At 32.7% G+C, this 13,911-nt stretch overlaps 1 protein-coding gene across 1 annotated transcript; it reads left to right on the forward strand.

Moving 5' to 3' along the window:
* Positions 1 to 7,113: 7,113 nt before the first annotated feature.
* LOC118033299 (uncharacterized) lies at positions 7,114 to 11,719 on the forward strand. The gene is made up of 4 exons (XM_035038228.2): positions 7,114 to 7,483; positions 9,906 to 10,527; positions 10,917 to 11,202; positions 11,464 to 11,719. The coding sequence occupies exons 1-4, from the start codon at positions 7,378 to 7,380 to the stop codon at positions 11,512 to 11,514; spliced, it is 1,065 nt and encodes a 354-aa protein (XP_034894119.1). The 5' UTR covers positions 7,114 to 7,377; the 3' UTR covers positions 11,515 to 11,719.
* Positions 11,720 to 13,911: the final 2,192 nt, after the last annotated feature.

The following is a 13,911-nucleotide window of genomic DNA, read 5'->3' on the forward strand; positions in this document are numbered from 1 at the left end:
TAAGGAAAGTGGGGGTCACACGCTCCTTTTGTAGATTTTGGAAATCTAGGATTATTTTTTTCTAGCTCATGTCTTCATTTGGTCCTTTTATTTTTATATTTAGTTAATGTTAGTTTTATTATTATGATGGTTTTATTTATTATTTTTTATAAAATAAAATAAAATAAAGCTAGTATTTATTTTTTAATGAGATTGCCAAAAAAAATTTTAATATTTTCCAAAATAAATTATTACGTTTTTCTCAACTTAAATAACAATAAGTTTAATTGATTAAATTGTCATAATGATAAAACTAAAATTTACTAGTTGTACAAATTAAGGGACGAAATGCATTTTAAATAAAGAAGAAAAAACAAGAAGGAGGTTGAAGCATGAGTGAGAAAGAGGGATAAAAAAAAAAGGAAAGAAAGAAATAATAAATAAATGAAACATTAAAAGATAATATTCATAAAAATTTCAACGACATGAACTTACAAACATCAAGTTACTTTTGTTAGAATAACATGATAATTGTTTTAAAAAATGCACTCATTAAAATGTGAATGGGTTATCCTTAATCCAGGTAAATTTAGATTTAATATATGGTTGATATTATGATATATAATTTTATGAGTGTTTTCAATTGAAAATATATTAAAATAATATTTTTTATTTTTGATATAAAAACATTTAAAAAATATCAATTTATTATTTTTAAATAAAAAATAATTTTAAAAATAAGTTGTAACGTAAAAATAATCACTTAATTAGTTTTTGATGGTGAAAACTAATTTAAAAATACCCTAATTATCATAATTAAAAAAAGAGATTTAGAAATGATTTCATGGGGTGAAAGTAAAAGGACGTGGTAAGAGTCCATTTACATTAGCATTAAATCCAAAAGGTAGATATTAAATCAATGTTTTATATTCCTTTTTTAAACCCCAACGAGAGCTCAAATGTCATATACTATGCAAAATAATTAAAGCTATATCAATTACAACACAAAATATCGTTTCAAGAACAAAAAAAAAGCCATTATATGTTTTTCTAGTTTGATTCAATAAATTATTTTGAAGATATCATATATGTTGTTAGAAAGGATGATTATGTTTTTGATGCATTGTGTCATGTGGAGGGAGAGCATAAATTGCATCAATAATTAATATTTTAAAAAACTTGTCGAAAGTTACAAAAATATGCTAGAAAAGTGCTTGCCAATTCTTTGTTTAAAGTGGCATGGTCGTAACCTCTAAAAGGTTCTCAAATAATTGACTTGATCGAATATAATTAAAAATTATTTAGAATTAAATTCGATAATTTATTTAAAAAAAAAACATATGGACTAAATCTTAGCAAAAATAATTTAGTAGGATTGATTTAGTAATCCTTATGACTCGTACCCTTTTTCTAGATTAGTTCTGGGCCCACAAACATACAAGAATGACATATATTTTATTGTTTGAAATTAATCCTTTAAAGGAGAGAAATTCGTCACAATCTTGTTAGGGCAAGGGTAACATTGGAGCTATTAAGAGTAAGGGTACCAGATCAAAACTTTATTATGGATAAGTCGAGTCCCATTCTCGAAGTTTGCCCTAAATAACTCTAGTCCGTCTTTTGTAAAAGCGTGATTACACGCGCCATTGAACCTACAAACACGTACCTGCTTCTGTTAGAAAAGTCAGGGTCATCGAGAGGCTAAAACAGATAAAACCCGCTGAGAGCGCGTGCCCATACACGTGGTAGTAGATAAAGGAAAACCTGAGGAAGTGGGGCCCTGTTGAAGGATACTGGTGGATAGATTTCATTCGTGCAGTGTACAGACGAGGAGAAAGAGAGGCACGCGTGGGGCTTGTTTGACACGTTTAGAACGGGAGATTCCTAGCAATTGCTCACTCAGCGTCTGGAAACCTCTTTCTTTGTCATCATAGCGGACCACTTCCTTCTGCTTTTTTTTCTGCCTCCGACCTGTCGTTGAGTCCCGTTTCCGTCACGTCAAACTTTACACTTTTTTCTTTTTCTTTTGTAATATTTAACATCTTCTTAGAGCCAATCATAGTTGTGAGACCCACACGAATATTGATCTTAAAAAAAAATAAAAATAAGTCATTGAGTTATTTAACTATCTTTTAAGTCATTGCGTCAGTTATTTTTATTAAAATAAGAATATTTTTTTTTTTAATTCATTTAATAAAATCAAGTTTGATCTAAACATCGAGGGAAATTAAATAATTTAGTTAGAATAACATTTTATTTGATTTAATTAAAAATTCAAGTTTAAATTAGATTTTAAATTATAATTCGAATCAACCCGGTATATTAAATTAAATTTAATAATTAGTAATATAGTTAAATTATATATTTTATTTAATTCTCCAATTTGAATGCAAGATACTGAGCAATGTGAATAATTTAAAGGTTGGTATGATGACTAATGGGTATACTCCTTTATTAATCATGATAGTTCAAACCATAGAACAAGTTTAAAAAAAATCTCATAAATAAATGATATAGTCAAGATGCTGATTGAAAAATTATTTTTGGATGAAACTAAAAAAAAAAAAAAAACCTTAATCTCAGTGGGTAAAAGTTGATTTAAGGATATTGCTAGCTATAAACAAAATTAAACAAAACAAAGTCACCTTCTCCCTTTCTAGAAATCGAGATCATAGTATTGAGTGATCCAATTGTTTGCAAAGATATCATGACTTGCAAAATTATAAGCACGGTCCAATTTATTTATTTATTTTTTAAATACTATAATCCAGAGGATTCCACTCTCTTTTATACTTTCAAAAATATCTTTCAAAAATACAATGATGATAATACTAAATGTACATTCTCGGTTTGCACATGACTATTTAATTTTCTCTAGTAGTATTTGAAAACATGATTGAAGTTATATTTTTAATTTTTTTTTATTGTATAAAAGTATTTTTTTATATTTTTAAATTGTTTTAATATATTGGTATCAAAAATAATTTTTTAAAAATAAAAAAATATATTATTTAAATATATTTTAAAATAAAAGATAGTTTAATAATGAGATGTTGTTTATGAGTTTTAAGATTCTGTTTTTTTCACGTTTCAAAAGTGTTTTTGAAAAAAAAAATAATTTTTTTTTTCAAATTAATATTTTTTAATATATATTATTTTAGCATTGATATTAAAAATAATTAAAAAAAATATTATCTTAATATATTTTAAATAAAAAATATTTTAAAAAAACAATTATAATTACACTTTCAAAACCATCTGTCATTATGGAGAGGAAAGTGGGATTGGGAAGCCTGTTATGACCTTCGTTGCTGCACCAAAACGCCACCAGGTCATCGTATGGGACATGCCGGGGATATATTGCTCTGTTCATGCACTTTACATCAACTATATGCTTGCGTTTTTGTGTGCAAATGCATCTGGGTTAACATTCATATAGATTGAAGTAGGAGCAGGGCAGCCTTCAAAAATCCAATATGAATGTGGTGCCTTGCCAGGAAGTGATGGAAGGACAACTGCAAGTTACAAAACAAAGAAATTTTAGTTCAGGAGGGTGGGTGAGCACTGAGTGGGAGGTTAAGGATTCAATTCTGTTTGCAGAATCAAATTGAAAGTAGAGATTCTCACCATAATCACTGTTGAATGAAAAGGGGCATCAACAAGAAAGTATATAGATAGAAGGAAACCGGGATTTTGGCTCGGGGTTGGGTGGGTGCACGAACACTTTTGGAGTAGTACAGAGCTTCTATGTACATTAATTGTCTTTATAGCTTCAAGCCTTCACTTTGGTAAGATCCGGAATCAGAGCTGAAACTTGAAAGCTACTGGCCAATATTGTTTCTATCCCCATACATTCTGGAAGAAAATTCATCCTCGATGTCTTCCTTATCAAACCCAGAAAATTAAAGGGTCTGCAACCCCAATAGATGGTGGAACTAACAAGAAATGAAATTGTGTGCACCTGTTATATTCTAATGGCATCTTAAAGATTTGCGAGGTAAAGATTATTATTATACTCATGGAGTCCGATAACGTTTGTTTCTCTTATAATCTCAACATTTGTTCTGGTGTTATTCAACTTGCTCGGATTGCTCTGAAGGTTTGTTGTCTGTCCAGAAAGCTCTGTTTGGGCTGTGCTGCTCTGTTTTTGTTGTTCTTCAGTTGAGCTTTGTGATTCTGTTTTTTGTGTGCTCGGTTTGTCTGCAATTATATTTATCAGTTGTTTGTTCTTCAAGTTTTTCCCTTTTCACTTGCCTTTTCTTTCCTGGGTTTTTTTATGCTGCCCTGCTGCATCCTTTTCTTCTTCTTCTTCAGGCTGTTTCTTTTTTTCTCTGATAAATGCTGTGCTTACACTGGAGTTTCTTAAATGTTCATGGATGCAAGTATGCAACCTTATACTGATATTGGTTCTTGGTCCTCTGCTAGAACTTTCAGAGCTGTAGATAAAATTTGTAAGCCATCTCTCTCTCTCTCTCTCTCTCTCTCTCTCTCTCAATATTTTAAGTAATTTTAAAATATAATACAATTAATTATGTTCATATATTTTAATTGACTAACAATAAACAAACCTAAATCAAATAATATGCTTGAAATTGAAATCTCTTACTTAGATTTTTTATTTTCAAATAAAACTCTGTATTGAGCAGAGAGGTAAGGAGATATGGGATAAGTATTCTTGGGGAGAATAGTTCAAAAACACGGGGCTTGAGTACAGTACTAACATTGAAATCTTTTAGCTGTTTTCTACCACCGTTTGAAAGGTTTGGTAAGCAAAGACTTTTTCTTTTTTTGTGTGTGTGTTTGGTCAATAATTAGTGGAGGAGCTTGACTTTATAGTCAATGAAACCTTTTGGAAATATTTAGCAGCTGTTGTGGCCTTCATTGTAGTCAAGATATTATCTTTTGGAAAAAACCTCTCTCACGGCAGCACAACCTCTTTCTCTCATCAGCCATTCAGCCTCCCAGCCAGGCAACCTCCACCATTATCCAAATCAACCATAACGGCCCAAATCGCCACCAAGAGCGGAATCAAAAAAAAAATTCTGATTTTTTTTCAAGATTAATTATTAATTTATGTATATAAATTTTTAAAGTCAACAGTAAAATTTTAATTCAAATACATTATCTAAAATATTAAAAAAATAAAATTAAAAGTACATAAAATTAAAATGAAAGTAAAAATAAATTCACAATTAAAGTTACATCATTTGATGTTTTGTGAAATATAATTCATCTATAATCGAATCTGAATCGATATTATAACAACCTCTTAACCAATATAAAATAACAATTTCATGTCAACTGAAAAATAAAGTAATTAAATTTTTTTTCTTCTCTCAATTCCTCATTCTTCACTTGATTCTTTCTTTAAATTAGTGTTTTATAAGTTGAACTTTGTAAGTTTACAAGGTTATTCTTTTATTTTTTTATTTTTTTTCTTTAATTTTTTTATATGTTTTCCCCTTATTTTTCTCTTTTTCTCTCTCATTTTTGTTTTATGTTCTGTTGGAAAATAATCATTTTATTCTTAATAAGTCATTTTGCTTTTATTTAACACGATTATTTTATTTGTTAACATTATCAATCTCTGTTTATCCTAAAATTTTAACCAGATTTTAGTTAATATATTTTAAGATTCCTTGTAAAATTTCAGTTCAATTTAATAGTCGATTTCTGAATTTCTCTAAAAAAAATTCAGACACCATATAAAACTAGTTAAAAAATAATCATCCAAACATCCCGGCCCTTGGTCAGCCAATCAAAACAACCAGAAAATTATTTTCTAATCTAACTCACGGGTTTTAAAAAGTATATTTATTTTAAAAAACTTTTTAAATTTACTAATCTAAAAATTGTTCAGAATTTTTTTCGATAATCCAGATGTAAAAAACTTTTTACATTTTTTTTATTTTTAAAAATTATTTTTTTTCAAAACGACATAAACAGTCAATTTTAGCAAAAAATAAAAATTAAAATCTACATCAGCTGCAACGAGGAGCATAATCTTCTATAAATGTTATTTTGCCTTTTCACTATGTTCTTAAAGGGGGCAAAGCATGTTCCCATCTCACCTTGCTTCTCCTCTTAAAAATGAAGACAATAATCAAGCCAATTTAGGAATCTATACCGTCATCTATATATCTTGGAATAAACCTAAATGTATTTAGGAAACTTGCATTGCAAGGTAAGAAACAAAATCTAGAATTAAACAATAGCCATATGGCATCGGGGGGTTTTGTATTTCCAAAGGCGTGGCAACTCCTACCCTCTCCTACGAGCCTTGTGACGAAAGAGAGGAAGATTAGTATAACTTGCGGTGCAAGAAAAGACAATACAAAATTACGCATTCACAGATGTTTGCAAGCAATATTTGTAAGGGATTGGGCCTGATCTATGTACTTTTCATGGCCTTAAGCCCATTATGCAACTTGGCCCATCCCGGTCTCTTTTATCAACTAATCCCACTATACAATTTTGTAAGCAAACCACACTACAAAGGAAAAAAATAAAAAAATAAATAAAAATCCAGTGAGCATCCAATGAAAACCGAAGGAGCAAGATATCTTGGTGCCTTGTGGATTGTGACTCTTGGGTGTGTCGGCTGACCTGTACAATTTACTTTTTGTTAATGATTTTATATTCTTTTAATATTCTGGTATAAAAATAATTTAAAAAAATATATAAAAAATATTATTTTAATATATTTTAAAATAAAAAAATAAAAAATATTATTATCAAACTCTCTAAACACTTTTTTTATCCATTAGTTCCCAACAGTGGCAAAAAACCAAAAATTCCAAAATATAACACCCAAAACTTTGGTAGTGATTAGGCGTCGAAATAATATATATATATATATATATATATATGCATTTAAATTATTGATGTAATGAAATTAAAAATAAATTTTAAAAATTAAAATTTTCAAATAAAAAACAAGAAGCAACAAATTCTGCATTATAACTTAAGGCTTAAGACTTTGATTTTTTCCCTTCTTTTCCACAAAATAATATAAGAAAACATAACAAATAAAAATAAATGAAATAAAGTAAATAATATTGGATTTAAAAAAAAACAATAAAAAAGTATATAGTAATAAATAAATACACCAATATAAAGTCTACACAAAGCCATCCTCTTTCTTCCTCTTTGGTTAGAAAACACAGAGAGATAAAACAAAACACAACAAAACAAAGGGTTGGCTTATCTCTCTCTCTAAAATCTAGCAATGAAACCTTTTGTTTTCTAACACACACCTCTACCCCTTCTTTGACTTCTCGCTTCCCCTCCATCTCTATACACACAGGGAAGAAGAAGCAAGAGAAGAAGAGGTTTCGAAAAAGGAGTTCTTAGAGAGAGAATCAAAGGGAGTGGTGATATATTATTATTATCGTCATCATGGAGTCAACAACACCACAAGCAGTGGCAGCTATTAATGAGAAGGAGTCAATGATGGATCCTTTCTTAGTTGAGGCTCTACAGAACCCACGTCACCGTCTCACCAGTTAGTTCTTTGCTTCTTTTTTTTGGGTTTTTGTTGGTTTTGCTCAAAATTTGAGTTTTTAGCTTATTTGGATCTGTTTGGCTATTTGTCTTTCTGGAATTTTGTTGATGTGTTTGGTGAATTCTGCGTTTTTATGGATTTTTTAGGGTTTGTGATTTTGTCTTTGACTTTGGGAATTGAGGTTTGGTTGATTTGGAAATTGGTTTATCTAGGAGCTTTTAGACAGATTAGATCTGCGTTTTAAGTTTTGGGAATTATAGGTTTGTTTTGTTGCTAAATAATTGAGAATTATAGGTTTGTTTTGTTGCTAAGGAAAGTATAATGTGACATGAACAAAAATTATAACTTTAGCTTAGCTATCTCTAATCCTGTCAGCTACTAACCTAAGTGTCTTGGTGTGATAATTTCTTTTTGGCAAGTGCTGCTGAAGGGAATGGATTGGTGCTGAATGGGGCTTAAATTCGGTTCCAACTTCTTTAATAGTTCTCTAATTAGTGACGATAGGTGTGTTATTTATAATGAATTAGGTATTGACCGGGGTGTCTTAATGCCCCTAATAAGATTTGCTTTTCACTTACTTGGGGTAAGTGATGTTGTAGAAGGGAATAGTTTGCTGCTGAATGTAGAATAGATCAGGTGTTGATTTCTTAGTCTTCTGGATTTAAGTGCGATTTGATTATTATTGTAGTTCACTACTGCATCTCACAGGGCTTTGGTGCATTTTAGATATGGAAATGACTACTCTGTTATCAAGGCATTGTTATTGCCACTAACTAAATGCATGTATTACTGATAAATGACATGAGTTATGGTATTTCAACTAACATCCCCCTTGTTGTCAGACCTTGTGACTCCAATAAAGTCCGAGGCCTTGGAGCACTGGACGTGCCTGCTCTTATGTAAACCTGGTGTATTTTTGGAAGTGGATGCGTTGCCTTGATTAGGATTAAGTTGTGTTATGGATTTTTTTTACGTTTCAAATGCGAGGCAAAGTGATTGGATTAAAGATATCCACATTGGACCTTGACAGAATCGGGGATCTGATATCACATTATGAAATAGGATTCAACCTTACTTTCCGTTTACTTTCTCAAATCTCATGTGCCTGTTATGTTTAACAAATTAGGTGCTGTTCAGAATACCCTTTGTGGTTGGGCTAGAAGAGAGCATTTTATTCTATTTGAAGAAAGACAGTTTTGATTGTTTAGGATTATTAAGTAAAAGTGGATGTTGCTGCTGTGTAACACAGTTTTGGTCCTGTAAATAGGGGTGGAACTAGAATTTCATGAGTGGGGTGCTAGTTTAGAATAGTGCCAATTTGAATATGAAATAACCCAAGCCTTAAAATTTTCAGAATTGTTAGGAATAAAATGGTAATTCCCAACTGTTTTTTGGTTGGGGGTGGGGGGCCTCCCTTAGCCTCAATGTAGTTCCACCACTGGTCTTGGTTAGACACTGGTAAAGCAGAGAAACTGTCATAGAATGAAGGGCACTCCTATATTTCAATGGCCTGCAGAGGTGCTCCAGGATCCAACTCTCAAGGGAAAAAACGAGAACACTGCAAAATCAACTAAGATAGCGGAAATAGGGTTTCAAACAAGATAGATTCAGGATTAATACCCTTTGTACACAGACATGGACATTTTTGTTGAGTGCATATATGCCTGTTGGATGTCCAACCATGGCAACCTTTCAAATCAAGACACTGACAAGAACTATAGGAGCAATGCATTAGGATGAAAACCTAAAATGCTAGATGATGTTAGGGAAATCATTGTACTTGAAAGTTCTAGGCATCAAAACTCCCTTCTGATATTCCAATTGACAAGAGAGCGGGGGTTGAAGAAAAAAGCCTGTATTCTTCCCTGAGCTTTTTCTTCAAACCCTTGCAATTTTCTTAGGATTTGGATTGTTGGATATATAGTTTAATTGTGTTTGTCAGGTACAGAATTCAATTCAATGACAGTTATTTTTTTGATGGATAGAAGAGTTTTTTCCTCTCCTCTCTATGCATACTTTTGAATAGTTATCTTGTTTTTAAGTTTTGAATAGGGCATGGTCTTTTGCACCCATGAGCATATTGGCACATGCATTTTGGTTTTCTAATTCAACAGTTTTTTCTGTTATCAAGCTGCATCAAAACAAAACTATAGATTAAGGCCAAATGAATTCAATTTAGTTTGCCTTTTGGCTTACATTTTTGCTAGCTAAAATGTCTGCTTTTCTATGAAGTTAATGTAGTTTATTGGTTAATTTGTAGTCTTATTTCTGGGGGCCTTGGTGGTAGTCAGATTTTGCTTTTTAGTATTTTGTAGTTATTTTCCTTTTTTTCCTATGAAAACTATTATGGTGTTCTCTTTTCTTTTCTGTTATTCTTTATGGACTTCTAAGATTTATTTTGTTTCTCAATTTTCTGGATCAGTTTTGCGGATGGAACTTGATATTCAGAGGTTTTTGCAAAACCCTGACCAACAACTATTTGAATTCCAGCATTTCCCTACCTCCTATCTTAGGCTTGCAGCACATCGTGTTGCTCAACACTATGGGCTGATAACCATGGTACAGGATAATGGCATTGATGGTCTGGCAAATAAGATTCTGGTGCAAAAAACAGCTGAATGCAGATATCCTGCAGTTCGCCTATCTGAAATTCCTGCTAAACAGTCGGGAAGTGATACACCTGAGATGATTAAGCTTGCAATTAAACCTCGGCCTAACAAAGGGTCCATAAATGATCCTAACGGGCTCGGGATCAAACGGAGTCCCGTGAGAAGTGTGGAAGAGAGGAAGGAGGATTATGATAGGGCACGAGCTCGCATCTTCAGTAGCCCTAGCAGCCCCACTGCAGATGATACTGTGCCCCAGCTCCCTACAGATAGCAAAAATTTAAGTTCAAGCAAGGATGAGAATGAAGAGTGCAGGATCTCTGTAGTTGATCCAGAAAAAAATGTCTTTGTAAGGGATGGTATGTCATCTCGGGTTGCCATTTTCAGAGATAGGGAGAAGGATCGCACTGACCCAGATTATGATCGGAGTTATGAAAGGTAAGGAATATTTCATTATATTTGTGGGCTGATTGCCATGAAAACGATTGACAAAATATGGTGTTGAACATCACCTTAGTGATGACCCTTATTTATTTTAATATGATGGATTGCTAGCTTGTGATGATTTGAGGCCTTGATGCATTCTTAGCTGGTCTCCCTATTTGCCGTGTAGAAAAATTGTCAATAAACAAATTGTAACAATCACACATGGAGAGAACAAGACTTCCTCCAAAATGAGATCGGACATAGATTGATTCTCAAAAAAATTTCAATTCTTAAAATTATTTTTGAAACAATTGAATCTCTTGTTACCTCAATTGCATTTTCTATTTTATGGAAGGTTGCTTTTTATTATTCAAACTAAATTGCTTTTGAACGTTGTGCAGGTATGTTAGGAGCCTTCCAGCTAATCAGAGCTTTAGCCTGACACCATTCAATATGCAGAAGATTCCACTTCCTTATATGCAGTATGATCCCGGTTTTCCTCAGCTGGGTCAGATGCCAAGGACACAAGCCTCCCTTGGCTACCACCCCGCTGCAAACCCAGCTATGAGCCCCTTCTGTGCAATGGGATCAAATCAGACTTCAAGGGATGCTGCATATGTTCAATGGCCAAGCACTGCAATGATGTATGCACATTCATACGATCAATTTAGACATGCTACTTTCCAGGTAGGGCTATACTTTATTATTTACAATCTTGAATTTGAATATTTCTTTTTAGAATTTCTGTTATTTGTTTCTACCCTTATGTTCGCCCTTAGGGTGGTGGGGCAGGGGTAGAACCTCAAATTTGACCATATTTATTTGATTAAAAAGAAGGGGAAGAAAAGTCTGCAAGCTATTGTGTGGGGCAAGTGATCCCCCATAAATCACTTCCTCGCAGCCAAAATATTTGGCTCGCTAAATTACTTTTTTTTTTTTTTTTTGCAGGCTCCATTCTGTCAGCAACCTCTTAGCTTTGATTACTCTCAAAACCATTAATGTCACAGCCAGGTGGGAATTGCTGTGTTACTGATTTACATGCAGATTTCTCTATACTAGGAAACTCCCTGTTGCTAGGATTGTTCAAAGACTTCGTTATAAACCTCTTTCAATTCCAGTTCTAGGTGGTCTCTGCTTATATTTGTGAATCTTATAAAAATTAGTAAGGAGTGTGTGTAATGATGATACTTATTTTATTTGCTCATTCACCTTTCCAGCATCATACTTAAAAACTTAAAAGGGATGATGCTTAGATCTAATAATAATTGGTTAGGCATCAAGCACTGGCAATGACCAATATGGTGATTTGCTTAAGTCTAAAGCGATGGCCATCAGCCAATCCAAATATCTAATACGTTGACCAGTGAAATAAAGGTAATGGAATCACATGGGTTAGGGACATCATTGCCAGCTCCAATCCCATCATGCTTTGATCACCACCAATTAATTCCATGATTATTGTCTTAAACAAATCCCACATGTCGTCTTTGTAGATAATGCACTGTTAGTTGCTTTAATCAATAGTCTGAACTCTGAACTGTCACGGTGTTGGAGGTGCTCTCTTGCTGCCAGACAAGTATACAATATAAGAATTAGTGTTGTGTGATCTTGAGTTGCCATCAGATCAGATCAGATCAGATATTCCCAATATTAAAGTTCTGAAATTATGTAGGGGTATCTGAACTTGCCTTTCATTTGCCAATGATCCAAATCAAAGTGACCTAATTATTTCTCACAAAAAAGAAAAAGAAAACGGGTGAATGATGTATGAGAACCTCTTGCAGCTAAATTAATTAAATACAAAGTTCTTTATTTTATTATCATTATCATCATTATTTTGCTTCAATTCATGACCTAACATGCTTTGTGCTATATAACAATGATAACCCTGAAGTTCTTACCACAGTTGTTAAACGTTAATTCAACAAGTTGAACCAGAACTTGATTTCACAAGAAAATAAAAGGGAGAATTGACAGGTACAACTATATAAAAATTCTGAGTTGACTTGTAATAATTTGATCTGGGTTAAAAACCTCATTGACTTATTTTTTTAAAGAAAAATAATTAGAAACTTATTGGAAATCAAAAATCGTATAGTACGTCCTTCGAGGTATATAAATATCAAGGTAAACTTGAAAACCAATCGACGTAAGGAAATGGTGGAAACAAATACGTCAAGTATTGGGCATCGAATGCAAAATCATTATGAAATAATTCTGAACGCAGGGACCAAATTGGAACATTTTAAGATTTTTGGTGTTGACCAAGCCACAACCACCAATGTAACAAGTATGGGAGGGGGGCTACGTGGCAATCTTCTTATTAACAAAAACATGACCAGGAAACTGGGAGGTAAGAACAAAGCAAGAATGGGGCAGCCTGTCTTTGGCATACTTTAACTTTTCTTTCCACATCTGATCAGGACTTGGTACCTAGTAATGGCCGGCCGGACCACTGTTTCTGATAATATCTAAATAATCTGGTGGGATCCAGGTTGTTGTTTACCTGCTACATGGAGGAGAAGGAAACATGCCTTCAGGCTTTGGGAGTCACACATGAAATTGAAAGATGATTTGGTGGGCCACATCTCTCTCTAGCACAATTCATTATAAAAAATCCCAGTTTTTTTTTTTTTTTTCCTTTTTCTTATAATCAAATGTATAGCCTGCTCAGATTATTTTTTTATCTTGCCAAAGATTAAATCATGCAATTTATAATCAGTGGTTAGACAGCTATGAGATTATTGTTCGCAGCTGATGAGAGTAAAGGAGTCATATTAGCATGATATATTGAATTGGATCATCACTACATAGAATAAAAATACCTTTTAAAATATTTGGTTGGATTCGGATTTGAGAAATGGTGTGGTAAAGAGAGAGAGAGAAATGAGAGAAAATAAATGAAGAATATTTTTTAGCTTATGATCATCAATATAAGATTTTGGGGTTTAGAAGACCTAAGATTTTTAAGGGAAAAAACATGGATGATTTGAGCTCTGTGAAGATATCATGCGAGTCACGAAACGAAGCTCAAATAAGCGTCTTTTCCTCAAGAAGAGCAGATCCGATCCCAAGACTAGAAAAAAAACACCACAAAACCTAAACAGTGCTGACTTTACCGCTAATTAATCCTGTAATTAAAACAAAGACCAATTAAACCTATGACTAACTACAAACCTAGGTAATGCATACGCGTGACCTCTCTCACCAGCTTGTCCATGTGCTCTTGTTTTTCCTTCAAGCTAGATACTTTAGGGTTTTCCTTTTTATATAGCTTGCTCTGAACCTCAACGTGCCCCATAAAAAAATCATGGTAGCTGAGAGCATGCTCAAGTGCACATAGAAACATTGAATGCCAGCAGTAAAATAAAAAGGGCACTATCTTAGATTAAAGAA

The sequence above is a fragment of the Populus alba genome, chromosome 16, assembly GCF_005239225.2.
Source record: "Populus alba chromosome 16, ASM523922v2, whole genome shotgun sequence".
NCBI classification, from domain to species: Eukaryota; Viridiplantae; Streptophyta; class Magnoliopsida; order Malpighiales; family Salicaceae; genus Populus; species Populus alba.

Coding starts and splice junctions, on each gene's coding strand:
- LOC118033299 (XM_035038228.2), top strand. CDS start 7,378: ATGGAGTCAACAACACCACAAGCAGTGGCAGCTATTAATGAGAAGGAG. Junction 7,484..9,905: donor CCCACGTCACCGTCTCACCA/GTTAGTTCTTTG, acceptor TTTCTGGATCAG/TTTTGCGGATGGAACTTGAT. Junction 11,203..11,463: donor TTAGACATGCTACTTTCCAG/GTAGGGCTATAC, acceptor TTTTTTTTGCAG/GCTCCATTCTGTCAGCAACC.